The 19,443-nt window shown below is 43.1% G+C and overlaps 1 protein-coding gene across 12 annotated transcripts in view; it reads right to left on the reverse strand.

Annotated features, from left to right (window-relative positions):
- ACACA (acetyl-CoA carboxylase alpha) overlaps positions 1-19,443 on the reverse strand; it is a 318,142-nt gene that overhangs the window by 51,911 nt on the left and 246,788 nt on the right. For all 12 annotated transcript variants that reach the window (XM_008271164.5, XM_008271159.5, XM_089317362.1 and 9 more), the window contains 2 exons: positions 14,570-14,690; positions 13,912-14,022 (listed from right to left, as the gene is read on the reverse strand). In XM_008271164.5, coding sequence (XP_008269386.3) covers positions 13,912-14,022; positions 14,570-14,690 — 232 coding nt within the window. The remainder of the gene's footprint in view (positions 1-13,911; positions 14,023-14,569; positions 14,691-19,443) is intronic.

Below are 19,443 nucleotides of genomic sequence, written 5' to 3' on the forward strand. Positions count from 1 at the left end.
TAGACAGGGAAGGACAGCAGGATTAGAAGGTGGAGTGGGAAGAATGGAGACTCTTTTGTAACATAAAGGGGTAGACAGGAGCCACGGGATAGTTTCCTGTCAAACCTATGAGAGAAAAAATGTAGGCCTCCACAGAGAAAGCTGACTGCAAAGAAGTCACCATCCATCAACTGCCCATTCAGCTAGCAACTTGAGAGTTCTGACAATAAATTAATTCCAAATATGGAAATAATTAAAATTTTAAATAAAGTGTGGTTTATGGAAATATAACTTATACACTGTAAAACTGTCCATTTAATTGCACTTCCATGAATTCTGACAAACACAGAGTCGTGGAAACACCACCACCATCGGGACAGAGTGCGTTCATCATCCCCAAAGTTCCTTCATGCTCCTTTGTAACCAGTCCCCTTCTCCCACCCCTAACCACCACTGATCTTTCTGCCCTGGTAGTTTCGCCTTTTCTAGAATGTTATACAAATGGAGTCACACAGTATGTGGCCTTGGTGGTCTAGCTTCTTGCAGTCAGCATAATGCATCAGATGAATTCATGCTGGGGCCGGTATCAGGAATTCCTTGTAATTGCCAACAGGTATTCCATTTTATGGAAGTACCCTGCCTTGCACATCTGTTTGCCATTGGGTGGATTATGGCTAAAGCTGCTAAGGACATTTCTGTCCATTTTGTTCTATGGATATACATTTTCATTTCCATGAGGTAAAGAGTTCCAAGTGAGATTGCAGGTTATATGTTAAGTGTATAACTGACTTTATATAGATATATACATTTATATTTTAAAGAGACTCTTTTCAGGTGTCGGTGCTGTGGCATAGCAAGTAAAGCTACCACATGCAGGGCCAGCATCCCATATGGGTGGCGGTTCTAGTCCTGGCTGCTCCACTTCCATTCCAGCTCTCTGCTATGCCCTGGGAAAGCAGCAGAAGAATGGAGAAGTGAACCAGCAGACAGACGACCTTTCTCTCTAACTCTGCCATTCAAATAAATAAATCTTTAAAAAAAAAAAAAAAGACCCTCTTCAAAGTGGATGTACCATTCTGCATTCCCACCAACAATTTGTGAGAGTTCCAGATGTCCCATATCCTCATCAACATTTGGAATTTATCAGTTAAACATTTAAAAAAGTTTTAGTGGTGTCTCATTGCAGTTTTAATTTGCATTTCCCTAATGACTGATGATAAGTATCTTCCATATGTTTATTTGCTATGCTTACATCTTGTTAGGTGAAGGATCTATCCAAATTTCTTCCCTACATTCTTTTTATTATTATTATTTTATTATTTGAGAGGGAGATACAGAGAGAAAGGTCTTCCGTCCTCTGCTTTACTCCCCAGTTGGCCACAAAGGACAGAGCCGGGCTGATCTGAAGTCAGGAGACAAGAGCTTCTTCTGGGTCTCCTACAAGCACTTGGGCCATCTTCTACTGCTTTCCCAGGCCATACCAGAGAGTTGGATCAAAAGTGGAGCAGCCAGGACTCGAACCAGTGCCCCATGGGATTCTGGTGCCACAAGGGGAGGCTTAGCCCACTATACCACAGCACCAGCCCTTCCATGCATTCCTCATCACTGTTTTCTTATTATTGAGTTTTGGTAGTTCTTCATGAATTCTGAACACCAGTCTTTCATAAGATATGTTTTCTAAAAATGGAAATTAAAAAAAGCCCTGTCATCTTTTATTGCTTTTTCTAACTAGGTAGGTAGCTACAAGGCCAGACACCCGAGGTCTGCTTCCCAAGGCCTGGCTTCGTAGGGACCAGCAGATTTCATCCCTGTGGGTTTTGTGTTTATGTTTTCTTATTTACATCTTGTGGCAACAACTTAAGTTTTTCCCTTAGAATACATGGGAAGCCTATTATTACCTCTTAGCCTAAAATTTAAGCTACATGAAAGCAGCAGTAATCTTTGTACTGTTCAACCTAAGAGGGCTTTATACAAAACAGGCATGTAATAAATGCATGTGTTGGGGGCTGGCACTGTGGCATAGTGGGTTAAAGCCCCAGCCTGCAGCACCTGGCACCCTATATGGGTGCCGGTTCAGGTCCCCCTGCTCCACTTCTGATCCAGTTCTGTGCTATGGCCTGGGAAAGCAGAAGATGGCCCAACTTCTTGGGTCCCTGCACCTGTGTGGGAGACCTGGAGGAAGCTCCTGGCACCTGGCTTCGCATCAGCTCAGTTCTCGCCGTTGCGGTCATTTGGGGAGTGAACCAGTGGAATGGAGGACCTCTGTCTCTCTCTGCCTCTACCTCTCTCTGTAACTCTGTCTTTCAAAATGGATAAAATAAATTTTTAAAAATAAATAAATAAGGGGCTGGTGCTGTGGCGCAGTAGGCATAAAGCCCTGGCCTGAAGCGCCGGCATCCCATATGGGCACCGGTGTGAGTCCCGGCTGCTCCTCTTCCGATCCAGCTCTCTGCTGTGGCCTGAGAAAGCAGTAGAAGATGGCCCAGGTGCTTGGGCCCCTGCACCCACGTGGGAGACCTGGAAGAAGTTCCTGGCTCCTGGCTTCTGGAAGTTGCAGCCATCTGGGGAGTGAACCACAGGTTGGAAGACCTCTCTCTCTGTCTCTGCCTCTCTCTGTAACTCTGTCTTTCAAATAAATTAAAATAAAATGAATGAATGAATGAATGAATGTGAACTACCATCAATTTCAGGGCTCAGTAAAAACTCAACTTTGATGTACATTTTCAGCAAGTTGAACTAATACAAACAAGTCTTTCATATCAGTGACATAACATGTACGTGGTTCAATAAAATGAGCGGTTCCCTTTTTCTATCTTTTTAAGAGTTCCCCAGTGTAGACACTGGAGTTCCTCGCTCACTTTCAAAACTCTTTACCTGGGCTAGAATTATAAACGAATATACTACAACCTTATATTAAGGATGCTTTACTAAGCTGCATAAATCCTTTCTTTTTAGAAAAGGTGTATTTTATCAATGGGTCAGATAGATAGAAAATGAAGACATTCAAAAACTGATTATGTTCCAATGGTCTGGACTTCACATTTTATGCTCTTTGTTAAATTTGGGTAGGTTCTTTTCCTTAATAACACTGATTTCTCAATTTCTCAAGAAGTGCACACTATTCTGAAGGGTTTAAATCCCAGACACTGAGACATTATTAAAATTAGGAACCCGTCAAGAATCAACCACAAAAACTTGAAGCCCAGGTATAGTAATCTGTAGTTCAATCTAAAAAAAGCTCTTAAATCTTCTCCTTCCATAATTCAGCAGTCCTCACTGTGTGCATTAGCTGATTAGAACGTGTGATGATGGTGACTCTGAATGAGGAGGGGGCATAGCTAGATTTGGATCCGTGCACAGGGGACATCCCTGGAATGATGAACAGCCAGGAGTCAGGTTTCTAAACAGTCTCGTTTCTTTCCTGAGTCTTTATCATATTCACACAACAGCCTATGCACAGCCAGGGCCTAGGTCTCTCTTGCTCCTAGAAAAGACCAGAGTCCTTGCATTTCTAATTTACCAACGTGTGCAGTTCTTGCACTTTTAATTTATGAGTGGTGGTGGTGGGGGGAACCTTTCTGACTTGGGAACATATTGGCTTGGTCTAATGCTTGGAGATTATTAAAGTTGGAGCTATGCTCCACTATCAAGTCTACAGATCTTTTATTTAGAAGATATGGTGCTCTAAATGCACAAAGAGCTCCCTGTCACCTTCACATTAAAGCCCCTAGTGCCTGGTAAATGGAATTATATAGCTGTCATCTCCTTTCCCCAAAGTTTTAAGAGTACAATGGGCTCATTTTTTCACACTCCATCCCAGCTTCAGAACTAAGAGACCTACTTTGTATTGATTTAAGGTCTCAGAAATAAATAAACCTGCTTCACTGCTGTGATTCACAACAAATTCATGATACACTATTGCATGATATATTTCAAGCTCTTGCTCTGGCTCTCTTTTTCCTCTGGTGAGTGATGGGGGAGGTGGGAGGTAGAGGGGAGCGGCACAGCTGACAGCCTGATGGTTATTGGAGATGGCTGCTGACTGCAAATCCAAGAACAGACCCTGTTGGAAGAGTAGGGGATTTTTTTTTAAACTGGGGGGCATGGGTGAAAAGCTAATTTACTTGAGTTTCAGGCTGGGGCTAGGGGGAGAAAAAAGGTTGAAGGGAGAAGTGAGGGGTTGACAGAATAGCAAAGCTTTGAGTGAACAATGATCTGCAGAGACAGAGCTATGAATATGTGTAGACAGAGAGAAAGGGGAAGAAAAATCCAATAGATGAAGGTGTAATGTATGACTGACTAGGAAATGAAGAAGCTAAAGAAACTGTTCTGCCAAAGGGACCATGCTCACAGCCCTAAGTGGGCACTTAGTTCAAGGGCAATGTTTGATCAGAGCAGAAACAGCAGAGGTCCCACACGCATGGCCCGAGAGAGGCAGAGGCATTTCTTCACTGTAATCCTCAGGGTGCCTCAGCATTCTGGAGGTGGGAACAGACTCTCTGGAGAGAAGGTGGAGGCACAACACAGGTCCACAGGAGGCAGCGAGCCAGCAACTGCTCGTGGAGGTGAGAGGGTGAGACGCTTCAGCAGGGTAGCTCTTGTTTGTGTGCCATTAAGGCTTTGAATACCCCCAGTCTACAGCCCCTTTACTGACTACCAAACCTTGAACCCAGTGAGCTTTAGCTGTTATCTAAAAATACAGCACCCAGAGTGACCTGTCCTCCAACCTCGCGTCCACGTAACAGGCAATGACAAAGCAGGAGACTGGCTCCAAAGTCCTGCGTGACACTCGGCAGGAGACCCCAAGGTTCTACTGAGTACTTTGGAGTGAAATTCAGTTGAAATGGCTTCCCTTGTAATCACTACTTATTTCTTAAATTTAGCTGGTAAGAATGTTATTTATGAATTCAGTTTCTTCTCTACTTTAGGACAGTACTTTCATGTTTATTACATTTGTTCTTTAGACAAGATCAGACTCTGAAGGAAAAATACTCAGCAAAGACTTTGGTTCCATTCAATTTCTCACAGGTCTTACCATAAAATCAGGAGCTTCTTTGTTGATTTTGAATACCACCGTTTAAAAGTTGATGTATTTCTTTATTTATTTGAAAGAGAGAGAGAGAGAGAGGTCCTCCCAACCATTGGTTCACTCTCCCCAAATGCCTGCAATAGCTGGAGCTGAGCCAAGCTGAAGCCAGGAGCCCGGAATTGTACCTGTATCTCCCACAGGGGTGGCAGGGACCCATCACCTGCTGCTTTCCAGGGTGCACATTATCAGGAAGCTGAACCAGGACTGGAAGCTAGGCACTCTAACATGGGGTGCAGATATTCCAAGTGGTGTCTTAACTGCTGTACCAAATGCCCACCTCGAACACTATTTTTAAGATAATCAGTCTGGGACCTGCATTGTGGCATAGTGGGTAAAGCAGCCACATATGAAGTCAGCATCCCATATAGGATTGCTCTATTTCCAATCCAGCTCCCTGCTAATGCACCTGGGAAAGCAGTGGAGGATGGCCCAAGTGGCTGGGCCCCTGTACTCATGGGGGAGACCTAGAGGAAGCTCCTGGTTCTGGCCTGGCCCAGCCCCAGTAGCCAGTAGTTGTGGCTATTTGGAGAGTGAACCAGCAGATGGAAAATCACTCTTTATTTCCCTCTCTCTCTGTAACTCTTTCAAATAAATAAATCTTAAAAAAAATCTGTCTGTACAGGGAAACAGACTTTAGCTAAATATAAGGAAAAACATTATGTAAATGAAAAGAATTGGCTCAAAATGTGCTAAGCTTCCCTTCAGTTGCATGTCTCCTCAAGTATAACTGAATGAGTATTTGGCAAGGATGTCACAGAGGAAGTACAAGCCAACAACTGGGTGCTTGGACTTCTGAGGATCCTTCCATTGCCAACATTTATAATTCTATGGCCACTTGCGATTTTTCATGACACCACCATATAATATTTATTTTTCCATAATCTAGATAAGAAGAAAACACAATTCATTATGTCATTCTGCTCTACAATTTCCATTTCTAATCTTACCGATATGTAATAATTTTACACACCACTAATATGTAATCTTACTAATATATAATATCCTGATATATCATACCTTTAATTCTCCTCCCCAACCTGCTCTCCCCTGTCTAAGCCTAGCTTAGTTCTCTGGCTACAGAGCAATATACATTTTCATAACATCACAAAATACTAGAAATCACACAGAATTTAAGACTGAAGGATTCTCTGGTCTCTCAGTTAAAGGTGGGAGATGTATCATGTCTCTGACCCATTTTACAAGGAGGAAACTGAGCCTCTAAAATAGATTAAAGCCTAAAGTCATCCAGGAAATGGCAGAGGGGATAGATTGAAGTTTTTTTTTTTCTTCTCTAATCTAAAGTTCAGAAACCTCAAAAAGTTTGAGCACATCTGTAATACGTCACCCAATATGATAAACATTGAGTCTGTATTCAGTGCCCCAAGCCGGGCCTCAGAGCTTTCACTTCATCTAGGCACTCTGGACTGGTGCTCATGGCCCTAAGCCCTTGGCATCTAAACCTCTTAGAGAGTGTGAGGCAACTTCTGCAGTGGAGCTCCGAATGGCAAGTCTACCTGTGAGCTCTCCAAACCCGAGCGCTCAGGATCAGGCGGCTGGGAGATCACCAAGGCTCACTCAGAGTCCAACTCCTCTGGTATAGTTTTCTTCCAAATCCAAAGAACATCAAACAAAAACTAAACCACTCCCACAAACGGAGCCAGATTGACCCCTATCTTGGGGGTTTACGTCTATGTGGGAGTGGGGTGGGGTGGGGGCAGTTTGAAAATTAAGGAGATCTGCCCACAGCAACTCTCTCTGAGGACTTGGTCACAGTGCTAAAGCACAGCTTACTCAGAAAGGAAGTGAAAGCGCCCCTTTTAAAAGGGAGAGTGATCCCATCTGGAGCTAGGGGGGTACAGGGACTGTCTATTGTGAAAATAGGTAGTTAGGGACTTTTAAAAATGCAAATTGCTGGACTGATCCTTAGAGTGATTACAGCCTATTGTATCAACAAGTCCTTGGGGACTCTCACAGACAGATGACTGACACATATACTACCCTATCATGACCGAACATGGTGCCTCTCACGTTAATGGCTTTCCCAAGTACGCTGATTGTCTTTAGATAACATCTACCGGTGAAGTCAATACATGAATGTACTGCTATGGTGAGAACTGCTGTCTCTCATTTCCTTGAAGGAATTTTTGCTTTCAAATAATCAGAAAGTATCCAGAGTGCTGTGTTTATTATTTCCTTTCCGGGGCCTAGATAATGAAGTGGGATGAGAAAAGATCCTAAATGCACCTTAGAAAAGATGACAACAGGGCTAGCCAGTGTTCACTTACATAAACTCAAACTCACAACAACCCCACTGGATAGGTACTATTATCACTCCCCATTTTACAGCTAATTCAAGTGTAACCTAAAGAGGTTAAGTAAGTTGTCCAAGGTCACGGAGGTGGTAGAGCCAGGAATTAAACCTGGGGAGCCTGGCACGAGAGCCCATGCTTCTAATCTCTCTAAGTGACATGAGAGCCACGACATCGCCTGCCTCACAGTGAGATCTCAATCATCCTCCCTTCAGGACTCTCACTCTGTGTGTCACAGAGTCACGGGTGAGCACACAGACTGCCCACTGCAGGCCCCTGGTGCAACACACAAGTCCCACTCACGGCAAGAGCTCTGGTACTATGCCCAACAGCGTCAGTGGTGACAACTTCACATTTCATATTGCAGAGCTACACACAAATGTGCATATGAAAACCAAGATCCAAAGAGGGATAAACTTGGACCAAGTCTCAAAAGCAAGATTAACAGAATTAGCCACTTACAAGACTAACAGCCCTAGCCACATCCATCATGTAATTTTCTTTCTTCCTGGCAGTTTCAGTGGAAATAGGGGTCTGATCTCATTAAGGGGGATGAGATTATGGGATTTTTTTTTTTTTTCTAAAATAGAAGCAGAAGCCTTAAAATGCTTACCACAAGGAAGTCACAATTCACCCCTGGAATGAGTCCATCACCCACTTATCACAGCCATCAGCCCAGCCCATGCCTCATCTCTATAGGCAGTTGCTGTCCACAGGACAAACTGTAAGCTGCAAACCAATGTCCATGTATACAGTGGGGGCTCTCACCAAATCTTAGGCAATGGTCTGAAGCTTGGCAGACTCAACTCTACTTCAGAGCTCCTACCAGCCTATCCTTCACCTGACATTATGCTAAACAGACTCAACAGAAAATGGAGAGGTGACCTGGTAGGGGAGAAGTAAATATGAAACTGCGCATGTGCAAGGGGCATCTCGACCTGGGATTCTGCAAATCACCTCAGCTCCTTAGGGGTCTACCTGGCCAGTTGGGACACAGGAATCGCACTCTGCCAGGCCAGCATAGCTCCTTGCAAGCAGGGCAGTCTGCCACGCTTGCCAAGTATGAGCTCACCGATCAGTGAGGCTTTCTCAACAACCTGCCACCTGCAGCCTACGGCTGCTGCAGTTAGGAACCCAACATCTATTTCCTTGAGTGACATGAAACAGCCTGCCCCGAGAGGCTTCTCATTTATGTCATAACTCTCCTGACTTTGGACACAAAGGAAAACGACCAAATCACCTTCTCTTCTTGGGTTTTACGGACACAAAGCATAGAGAGCTGAGCCTGTCTAATAAAACTTAGGGTCATCGAGGGTCATCTTCTGACCCTGATCAGGTCTCTGTCAATGGAACCTTGTCCATTTCCTTCTTACTGTTTTAGTTTTCCTATCTGTAAAATGGCCATGACACCACTAGAGCACCCCAGAAAATAGCAAGGAACCAGACAGAGGTTCTTCATTTTGAGTTTCAAATAAACCCATTTGGGCTGCCTCAGTCATAGACTCACTGCCTTCAGTTCAGAAGTATTTCCAGACAATGTAGCCTTCCTCAGCTAGTAATATTTGAGTATTTCACAAATAACTGCTATTCAACAAAGCAAGAAAGACTGGAGAGACAGTACACAAAATACTGAAACTGTAAGAGGAAAGAGATTAAAAATACAAATGTGGGAAACACTTTCTGGTCTTGCAATAAAGGACACAATGGCAAAGATGATGCCCACGAACAGAGAAACCACTGAAAGTGAAACACCAGGAAACCGCTCAAGTGTTTACGTTTCACATGCAGGTCACTACTGCTGGCTACAAAAGGAAATCCTTTAAAAAGAGTCAGAGTCTCTGGAAGCAAAAGGTAGGGAGGTGTAGACTAATGAAAACCAGGTCAGGAATACCATGTGAGCGCCCAGGTGGGGTGTCGCCTCAAAAGCGGAGGCATATGCGCACGTGTTAAGCAGCTTCGGATCTATGAAAGGAACCGACAATTTACATGTTGCTGCATTATGTGACTACGTGTCAATCTTTCTCTTCGGATTGAAGCATGTGAACTCAAATCAGCGATGGGGCTGGGGAGGCGGGGAGGAAAGGGGAAAGCAGGGAGAAAGAAAGTTTGTAAAAAATCTCTGTCTCAGCAAAAGTTTTCATTAAAATTTTAGACAAATGATCCCGGTGTCCTTCTCCCTTGCTGCCTGGGGCTCCATGCTATTTCTATGCAAATACCAACCTCGTGGTTTATATCTTATTATTTCCACCGGAGCTGCAGCGACATGACCTGAGACGTGTAAGAGGCGGGGAGGGGGGAGCTGGAGAGGAGAGAAAAGAGAGAGAGGGAGACAGGGAGAGAGAGGGAGAGAGATGGAGTGGGTGTTCACTGAAGTGTGAAAAAATATTGTCAGGAGTGAGCGTCAAGAACAAAAAAAAAAAAATCGCAGGGATAACGTGTTTATTTCAGTCCCCCCACCCCCAACCCCCACATCCCCCCCTTGCAAACCAGCACCTTTTAAAATTCATTGGGCATCAGGCGATCACGCACAATCCATCTGCTTTCACTTTATCATTTGCATTTCATGCCTCCTGGCTTTTGATGTGCTGATACTTTGATGCAGTCAGGAGACGCGCATTATCATTATTTCAATTTTCAAAGGGGTCAACGGGATCGGCACTTGCACACACAAGATTTTTTTTTTCCTACAACCTCTGCGCACCACCCCCCTTCTTATTCTTCACCCCAGTGTTTAACATAAAGGATGAAGACTCGGAAAGGCAAGGGTCAAATGTTCACAGTCTAAGACCATATATAAGCTTGCATGTACCATCTACATTTCCACTTTATACAGGTACACACATACTATGAACAAAACAGTCAAGGTGTAAGAGGGGGACTTGACACTGTTTCAAACACAAAGACTTCCTTGCACATGGATACTCAGGGAGGCACACAGGCAGAAAGAGGGGAAGACAGATATCCATGGGCAAGACACAGACACAAAGAGACAGAGAGATCAGCGCTCACACGAAACAGACACCCACTCAGAGTGACTTGAAACACTCCGAGTATGAAGACAGAGAAATACCTGCAGAAAGAAAGGCAGAGCTGCAGAAAGCCATCAGCACACAAAGAACCTGCGCAAGCAGTGAGTCAGAGGCAGTCTGAGCGTGCTGGCTCCCACAGTCTCCTTTTTCATACCTGATAAGCAAAGGGGCTGATAGGACATTCTTAATGAATTTGCATGAAACCAGGTGTCCTCCAGCAACACGACTCTGTATTTAAGAGGTGCTGACATGGAGACAGGGAAGCAGGCAGAGCAGGATTAGGAAACCACTATAACTGGTCGTTCCCTTCAGCTAAAAATGATCACGTCCTTCTGGAAATGAGCATCGTTCGCTGAGTTACAGCTGCAGCTTTACTCGTCTTTCTGCCTGCGACTAGCCTTTTCCTTTAACAAGCAACCCTGCGGACTAGGAGGAAAGTGAATATAATAAATTTGATCATGATGATGTAACCAGATGTTAAGAAAAAAATCGCACAAAATAAATTCAACTATCAAGTTGTTAGGCAAAAAAAAAAAAAAAATTAAAACCAAAAAAACATAAACAAAAAAACCTAACCTTGCTTTTGGTAATATTCTTTGTGTTTAAGATAGTATTTTGGGGGGCTGGCATAGTGAGTAAAGCTTCAGTGCCAGCATCCCACATGGGCACTGGTTCTAGTCCCAGCTGCTCCACTTCTGATCCAGCTCTCTGCTATGGCCTGGGAAAGCAGTAGAAGCTGGCCCAACTGCTTGTGTCCCTGCACCTGCATGGGAGACCCATAAGAGGCTCCTGGCTCCTGGCTTTGGATCAGCACAGCTCCAGCTGTTGTGGCCATTTGGGGAGTGAACCAGCAGATGGAAGACCTCTCTCTCTCTCTGTGTGACTCTTCCTCTCTCTGTGTGTAACTGTGACTTTCAAGTAAAATAAATAAATCTTTAAAAAACAAAAGGATAGTATTTTGGGAGAAAAAAATGCAACCTAAAAAGACACATTTCAGGGGCCAGTGCCATGGCTCACTTGTTTAATTCTCTGCCTGTGCCACCGGCATCCCATATGGACACAGGGTTCTAGTCCCGGCTGCTCCTCTTGTTGTCCAGCTCTCTGCTGTGGCCCGGGAGTGCAGTGGAGGATGGCCCAAGTGCTTGGGCCCCTGCACCCGCATGGGAGACCAGGAGGAAGCAAGCACCTGGCTCCTGGCTTCAGATCAGTGCAGTGCTGGCTGTGGTGGCCATTTGGGGGGTGAACCAATGGAAGGAAGACCTTTCTCTCTCTCTCTCTCTCTCTCTCTCTCACTGTCTAATTAAAAAAAAAAAAAAGACAAATTTCAGAAACTAACTCTGTGTCCAGGTATGAGAACATCATGGAAATGTAGGTATTATTTTAAATTCTACCCTCACAGATTAATGATATCAAAAATCTTCTTTAACATTCATCAACATCTCCTTCTAAGAAGGTAGCCAAAAGATCAACTAAAAAAAAATTAAGCCTTTCAGCTGTTTTCCCCTCTGCAATCGTCTTCAGTAGTGGTGTTCACAATCTTCGTTTCTAGGCTCCTCTCCCAGAAAAGAGAGGGGTGGCCAAGTCTGCCAGGCTAGCACTACTCTGGCTTCCCCTGGAGCCACAAGCAAACCTCGGCAAGCCTGTGAGTTCACAGGAGGGCAGAGAGCATTTTGATCAGAGCCAGTGACGCCCCCCCACTGGGCCAATAAAAAGATCAACTTTTTCTAAATGGGAATGAGAGGATGCTTCGTTCCTGTCCTTCACCAGAAAGCCAAGGCTGGCCTTCAAAATTCCTGAAAGTCTACCAAAGACATTATCCAACACAACTCAGTCCCTGGCTACATGCTTACCTTCCAATCTAGTAGGAGCGAGGAAAGAGGAACTGGAGTTCCAGTGAAGGCCAACACTCTGTGCCTAGTACCAAGCACTTTTACTCATGTTTTCTCATTTGGTATCCACAACATTATTTGAAAGTGTAAACTATTTTTTTTTTTGCCATTCCTCATTAACTTTTTTTTAACTTTTATTTATATATTCTTTATATATTCTTTATATACAGAAGATCAGTTTAGCATATAAGTAAAAATTTCAACAGTTTGCACCCACATAGAAACACAAAGTGAAAAATACTGTTTGAGTACTAGTTATAGCATTAAATCACAATGTACAGCACATTAAGGACAGAGATCCTACATGAGGAGTAAGTGCACAGTGACTCCTGTTGTTGACTTAACAAATTAACACTCTTGTTTATGGCATCAGTAATCACCCTAGGCTCTTGTCATGAGTTGCCGAGGCTATTGAAGCCTTTTGAGTTCGCCGACTCTGATCATATTTAGACAAGGTCATAGTCAAAGTGGAAGTTCTCTCCTCCCTTCAGAGAAAGGTACCTCCTTCTTTGACGACCTGTTCTTTCCACTGGGATCTCACTCACACGAGATCTTTCATTTCGGTCCTTTTTTTTTTTTTTGCCAGAGTGTCTTGGCTTTCCATGCCTGAAATACTCTCATGGGCTTTTCAGCTGGATCTGAATGCCTTAAGGGCTGATTCTGAGGCCAGAGTGCTGTTTAGGACAGCTGCCATTCTATGAGTCTGCTGTGTATCCCGCTTCCTATTATCCCCCTTTAATGGATAGGAAAGTTGAGGAGCTAAGAGGATGTATAAACCATATAGGGCAGCCAGCCCCAGACTATTCTGTTGCACATTACTGACTTGGAGAAAATGATTTACTTATGCCTGCACTGTCTTCTGCATATTCAAGTATGTGTAGGCAGTTTTTACTCTTGGTAGGAGGAACCCCAACATCCATTTTCCCTCCCTGAGAAAAGTCCCTCTGAACTTGGATTAAAGCAGCTCAAGCCTTTCTTTGGAAGGAAGATGAAGCTCTCTGACAAACTCCCAGAAATCCATGCATCTATTCACCTGTCTTCCCACTCAATCTTTACCAGGTATATCTTCCACACACAAAAGATCACCATAACTGCCCTTTCTAGAGGTACATTCACAGACTTCTCTAAACAATGAAACTTGCTGTCTTCAACACCTAGGCCAGTGCATAATCCATGCTATAGATCCAAAATAGGAGCTGTACAACTGGAATCAGAGACAGCTCCAAGTGAGAATCGATCTTCTCACATCCCTGAAGACATGGGTGAGAAAAAAGGAGGGGTGTCAAGACAGAACAGAAGCATTCAATTAATTCTTGGTCTTTCTAGATAAACAATAGAAAGTAAGCTCTTTGGAGCAGGGGTTTTACATGACCACTTCACTGACTTATCATACACAGAGCTTGGAACAGTACCTCACATGTAATAGATATTAGAGTGAAATGAATAAATAAGGAATAAGGAGGTAAGCAAGCCAGTGGGCAAGGATGATGGAGAGGCAGACACCACCCGAGGGAGGGCTGGCCTGAATCACTCCTCTCCAGTCAAGATCCCGAGTGAAGAATTCACAAGAATCTTCAAATACTTTCACACACTTCTCCCAAACCCTAGGAACTTACTTTGTTGAGGGCCCCAGCGCCTGTGAGAATTAAATGAGAATTCTCAACCTGGATCGTTCTCTGTCCCAGTCGGACAAGGTAAGCCCCAATCCCAATGGCCCGGCACGTCACCTTAAAAAACAAAAAGTTGTGAATGTCATATGCTGTGTCCTCTCAAGAATGAAGGCACAGATAGATAAAATCCACACCGACAGAAATACACATGGCTTTTTATGAAGTCTGTCTAGGTTCTAACAATACAGAAACAATTTACCAAAGAAAAGAAGAGATAAAATTCAATCAGTAATTCAAGTATCAGACACTTCCAAGGTCATGAGCTCATCATTTCTCTACTTGTGGCCATTTTACAGATGCCTGGCATCACTACTAGAGACATGAGCAGGCAAAGTTATAACAGGAGGAGAAATCCAAGCTCTAAGAAGCCTGGTAGAATATTTAGAGAAATACGAAGTTAAACTAACAGCTAAAACGAGCCCAGGTTTATTTGGGCAATTCAGTTACTTGCATTATCACATCTTCTCACTATCATGCATTATAAAATAAAATTGTGGATATTTAACTTTCAAGACATTCCAGACTGAACAGCAGTGATGAGGGCAAAGATAAACGAAGCCGCAGGGTCATCTCTTCAAAAATGTCACATTCTGGGAAGTTTTACCAGGCTAATGGTGATGATCTCGTCATAGGCCAAGGAAGACTCCCCAGCAATCATTCCAGAACCTCGAAGGTTCTCTGCTCCAAGTCCCTCTTCCTTCCCAATAATATCCGTTATCTTGTACCTGTTGGATATAGCCATGCTGAATTATAAAGGTTAATCACAGTACCAGCAAATCATCACAACAAGGATCACCACTCAAAGACTGCTGAAAGGGAATGGGACGCTTATGTCTAACACCAGGGCTTTACACTCTCCCTTCACGCAGCTTTCCTTCTTAACCTCACTCATATATCCTTCCTATTTTACCTGGAAGTAATACAGTACAACAGAAACAGCAAAGTGTGGAATTAAGTACAAAGATTTAAATCCTTGCTCATATATGGAGAGTAATGTGACTCTGGAGAACATATAGTAACTTCTGTAAAATGGGTACAATTTTATCTAAAGGTTAACATGAGAGTTAAACCAAAGCAAAAAAGACAGGCCTGGACACACAGATGGCTACCAGATTTTGGATGGCCTCTCCTACTTTCTAAAACTAGTTTCTCAAAAACAGGGTCAATGTATACCTTTATAATAAGCAATAGACATTAAACAGTAAGTTTAGGTAATTTTGCACACGAATAAAAAAATCCAAACAGAGACAGAGTACGAATGCTCGGGCCAGTTTCTCAGGCGAAAAAAATCCTCTCCTTTTTCCAATCAGGGATGAAGTGAAGTCCAAAACAGTGTACTCTCATTCCTGTTTCTTCATAAATATCAAGTGTATACATGAGGGTTCCTGGCTATGGTTCTCTGGAGGGGCAGGTGGAATGTGTGTAGAAGTGAAATGCTGACCAAGTTGTCCGGAAAGCATCCTGTGCATCTAGTGGGAGTCACTCATCTGTCTTCCTGGCAGGGGATTAGGAGTGATAGCTGATAATGGGAAATGGGAGATGGGGAATGCAACTAATAAAAGAAAGGAAAAATACAAAGTTGGAAGTAGAGATGGGCATATATTATTTATTGTTCCATGTGTACCCAGAAGGCTTGGCACTGGGCATAGTTTTATAAATTGAAATAATAAATAAGTATCCCATAGTGGCTCTTAAACTACTTCTCTCTGCCCCTATATTTCTCTGCTCCCTTCTTTATTTTCAGCCCTCCATCAATTCCTTTCCTTTGCCCTTGCTGTTGGTATGTGACTTTGCATCTATGCTTCCCAGATCTCCTTGCTTTTCTATTTTTAGCCTCTCCCAATATTCAATAATTCCTCAATTCTTCTTTTTGTTCTGTATCTAAACTGTAGATTCAAGAGTTATGTTGTACATGACAACATTTCATTAACATCCCGTAAGGGGTTAATGAAACACATTACTTTGGGGAAGGGGGAAGGTGTCCTTTTTATAAGGTCCACATGCCGCGCAGTCATCGCCACTCAGGGCCTGGTCAGCTTCCCCTGTAAAGCACATCTTCCTTCCTACGGGCTGCGTTTTGCTCCACAGGAGTTCGTGATTTGTTAAGTAGCACTGTCTCCCACTCTATTACATGAAAAGGAATAAAAATGTCCCGCTTTTCTGCTCTATGACCTGAGTCCTCTACCATCTAGGACTATCATTCTCTCAGTAATACTAAATTTTAAGTGTTAGAATAAAAAAACCTTTGTGTGGTGTGTTACAATTAACATTAATACATGCAGCTTTTGATTCTTACAACAATCCATAGTGATAGGTAATATCTCCATTCTTAAAGATAATAATAACAAGAGCAAAGATTTTAAAAACCACTTATTTATATGAAAGGCACAGATATGGAGACAGGGAGACAGAAAGAGCTCTTCTGTCTGCTTGCTCACTCTCCAAATGCCTGCAATAGCTAGAGCCAAGAACCAAAAACTCCATGAGGGTCTCCCATACGGGTGGCAAGGACAACGCCACTTAAGTCGTCATCTGTTGCCTCCCAGTGGGTGCATTAGCAGGAAGCTGGAAAGGAGAGCAGAGCCATAACCCAAACCTAGGCCATCCACGATGGGATACGGGCATTCCAAGTGGTGGCTTAACTGCTACACCAAACACCTGCCCCACAGTCAGGATTTCTGACTGCCTGCTAGGTGCTTAGCACTGCGGTTAAGGGTTTTCACTTACTTGATGCTCATCTTTTCAGATGAGAAACTTCTTAACAGAAAAGACTTGCTTTGTAACAAGAGCGATATGCAAAATCAACAGCTTTCATAGACACGAGTAATAAAGAGCTACAAAATATAATGGAGACAGGCGGGCATGCATTGTGGTCAGTGTGTTAAGTCGCCACTTGGGGTGCCTGCACCCCACGTTGGAGTGCAGGTTTGAAATCTGGTTGCTCTGCTTCTGATCCAATTCCCTGATAAAGGACCTGGGAAGTGGTAGACACTGGCTCAAACACTTGAGTTCCTGCCACCTGCATGAGAAAACAGGATGGAGTTCCTGGCTTTAGGCTTCAGCCTGGCCCAGCCTGGGCTGCTGGTATCATTTGGGGAGTGAACCAGAAATCAAAGATCTGTGTCTCTGTGTTACCCTACATTTCAAATAAATAAACAAATAAAATAAGTAAACACATCTTAAATAAATTCCAGAGTAGAAATAAAAAATACAAAAGATTTATAAACAAACAAATATAAAGAAATTGGCAAAATCCCACCATCCCCTCACTGTACCCCAAGGAATCCCCAGATAGCACAGTGAACTTGAAGAGAGCCCACAGATTTTAAATTTCTGAGAGAAATACTATCATGCAGTATCTGATGGATCTCATGAGAACTAGTACCTTCTTTAAGGAGTTGAGGAATTTTTTTTAAAAAAAGGATTTACTTATTTATTTGAAAGTCAGAGCTACAGAGCGAGAGGGAGACAGACAGAGCTTTTCCATCTGCTGGTTCACTCCTCAGATGGCCGCAACAGCCAGGGCTGGCCAGGCTGAAGACAGGAGCTTCATCTGGGTCTCCCATGTGGGTGGTAGGGGCCCAAAGACGTAGGCCATCTTCTGGTGCTTTTGCCAGGCCATTAGCAAGAAGCTGGATTGGAAATGGAGCAGCTGGGACTCAAACAGATGCCCTTATGGGATGCTGGCATCACACGTAATGGCTTTACCGGCTATGCCACAACACCAGCCCCAGGAGTCTAAGATTTAATCTTAGATAGTGCTACATCCCTTTTGACAATGTCCTATCTTTACAAAGTCAGATTTTTAACATTTCTGTGGGGAAAAAAAATTCTACACAAAAATTAATGAAGAACAAAGAAGGGTAGCTATATCCTACTTGATTCTGAAGTCTGGGGTATTATATGGACACAAACAGTCCCTTAGCAGGTCACTGTAATTATTTAAGAAGCAATTTTCCCCATTTATGTGTATTTTTAAATGATCAAATTGTTGATAGAATTATACTTAAGCATTTTTTTGCATTTAACTCTGTAAGAACCAAAAATACTAGATGCATCTTTTAGCCAAGAGGTGCTGTGAAAAAATTATTGAGGCCTTGAGGGTACTATGAACCATCAAAGTTTGGGAACCTCTGGTACAAAAAACTTAGTGCAATCTGAATCAAAATCACTATGGAGTTTTGGAGAATTAAAAAAAAAGTATACACATAAAAAGGCGAAAATAGTTATTAAGATTTAGGTGAACATTAAGAATGTAAGAAATCGGTGGCCGGCACAGTAGTGCCTGTGGTGCTGGCATCCAAATTAGGTGCCGGTTCGAGCCCTGGCTGCTTCATTTCTGATCCAGCGCCCTGCTAATGCACCTGGGGAAAGCAAGAGGATGGCTGAAGTGTTTGGGCCCCTGAACTCACATGGGAGAACAGAGGAAGCTCTTGGCTCCTGGCTTCAGGTGGCCCAGACCCGGCCATTGTGGCCGTTTGTGGATTGAACCAGCAGATGGAAGATCTCTCTGTCTTTCCCTCTCACTTTCTGTACTCTGCCTTCCAAATGAATAAAATAAATATTAAAAAAATAAAAAATTAAAACAAATACAATCAAGAAATCAGTAAATACTTAAACAGTGAGGCATTAGCCCAAGAATAGAAAAAACAAAAAAACAAGAAAGTATGAATAATTCAGTAAACTGTATTGGAGCAATTAACATTCAGGAAAATACTGGCAGATAGATTATGAAAATGTTCAACTTCACTGGCAATAAAAAATACAAGTTAAAATAACAATTGCTGTTTTATCCTACTTTATTAACTGATGATAATCAATGCTGTCAAGTACAAAGAGAACTTAGAAACAAGCACAATCATAAGCTATTGATGAGAATATAGATCTTGGGGGACAATGTGAAATTATTTTTTAAAACTCTCATAATTGGACTTAAAATTTTATGTATTTATTAATTTATCTGAAAGGCAGAGAGAAATAGACACAGACAAATGGAAAGATGTATTTTCCATCTGCTGGTTCATTCCCCAAATGAACCATGGGTATCCCCGTGTAGGTCACAAGAACCTAAGTACTTGGGCCATCATCTGCTACCTCTTTGAGTGTGCACCAGCAGGAAGCTGGAATAAGAAGTGGAGCCAGGACTCAATACCAGGTACTCTAATAAGAAATACAAGTGTCCCAAGTAGACTTTTTTTTTTTTTTTAATTATTTTACTTGAAAGGCAGAGTTACAGAGAGGGAGAGGCAGAGAGAAAGAGAGAGAGGGAGAGGCAGAGAGAAAGAGAGAGAGAGAGATCTTCCATCCACTTTTTCACACCCCAGGTGGCTGCAATGGCTGGAGCTGGGCCAGTCTGAAGCCAGGAGCTTCCTATGGGTCTCCCACATGGGTGCAGGGGCCCAAGCACTCGGGCCATCTTCTACTGTTCTCCCAGGTGTATCAGCAGGGAGCTGGATCAGGAGTGGAGCAGCGGGGTTT

The sequence above is a fragment of the Oryctolagus cuniculus genome, chromosome 17 (genome assembly GCF_051225735.1).
Source record: "Oryctolagus cuniculus isolate XC-2025 breed Fujian yellow rabbit chromosome 17, ASM5122573v1, whole genome shotgun sequence".
Lineage (NCBI taxonomy): Eukaryota > Metazoa > Chordata > Mammalia > Lagomorpha > Leporidae > Oryctolagus > Oryctolagus cuniculus.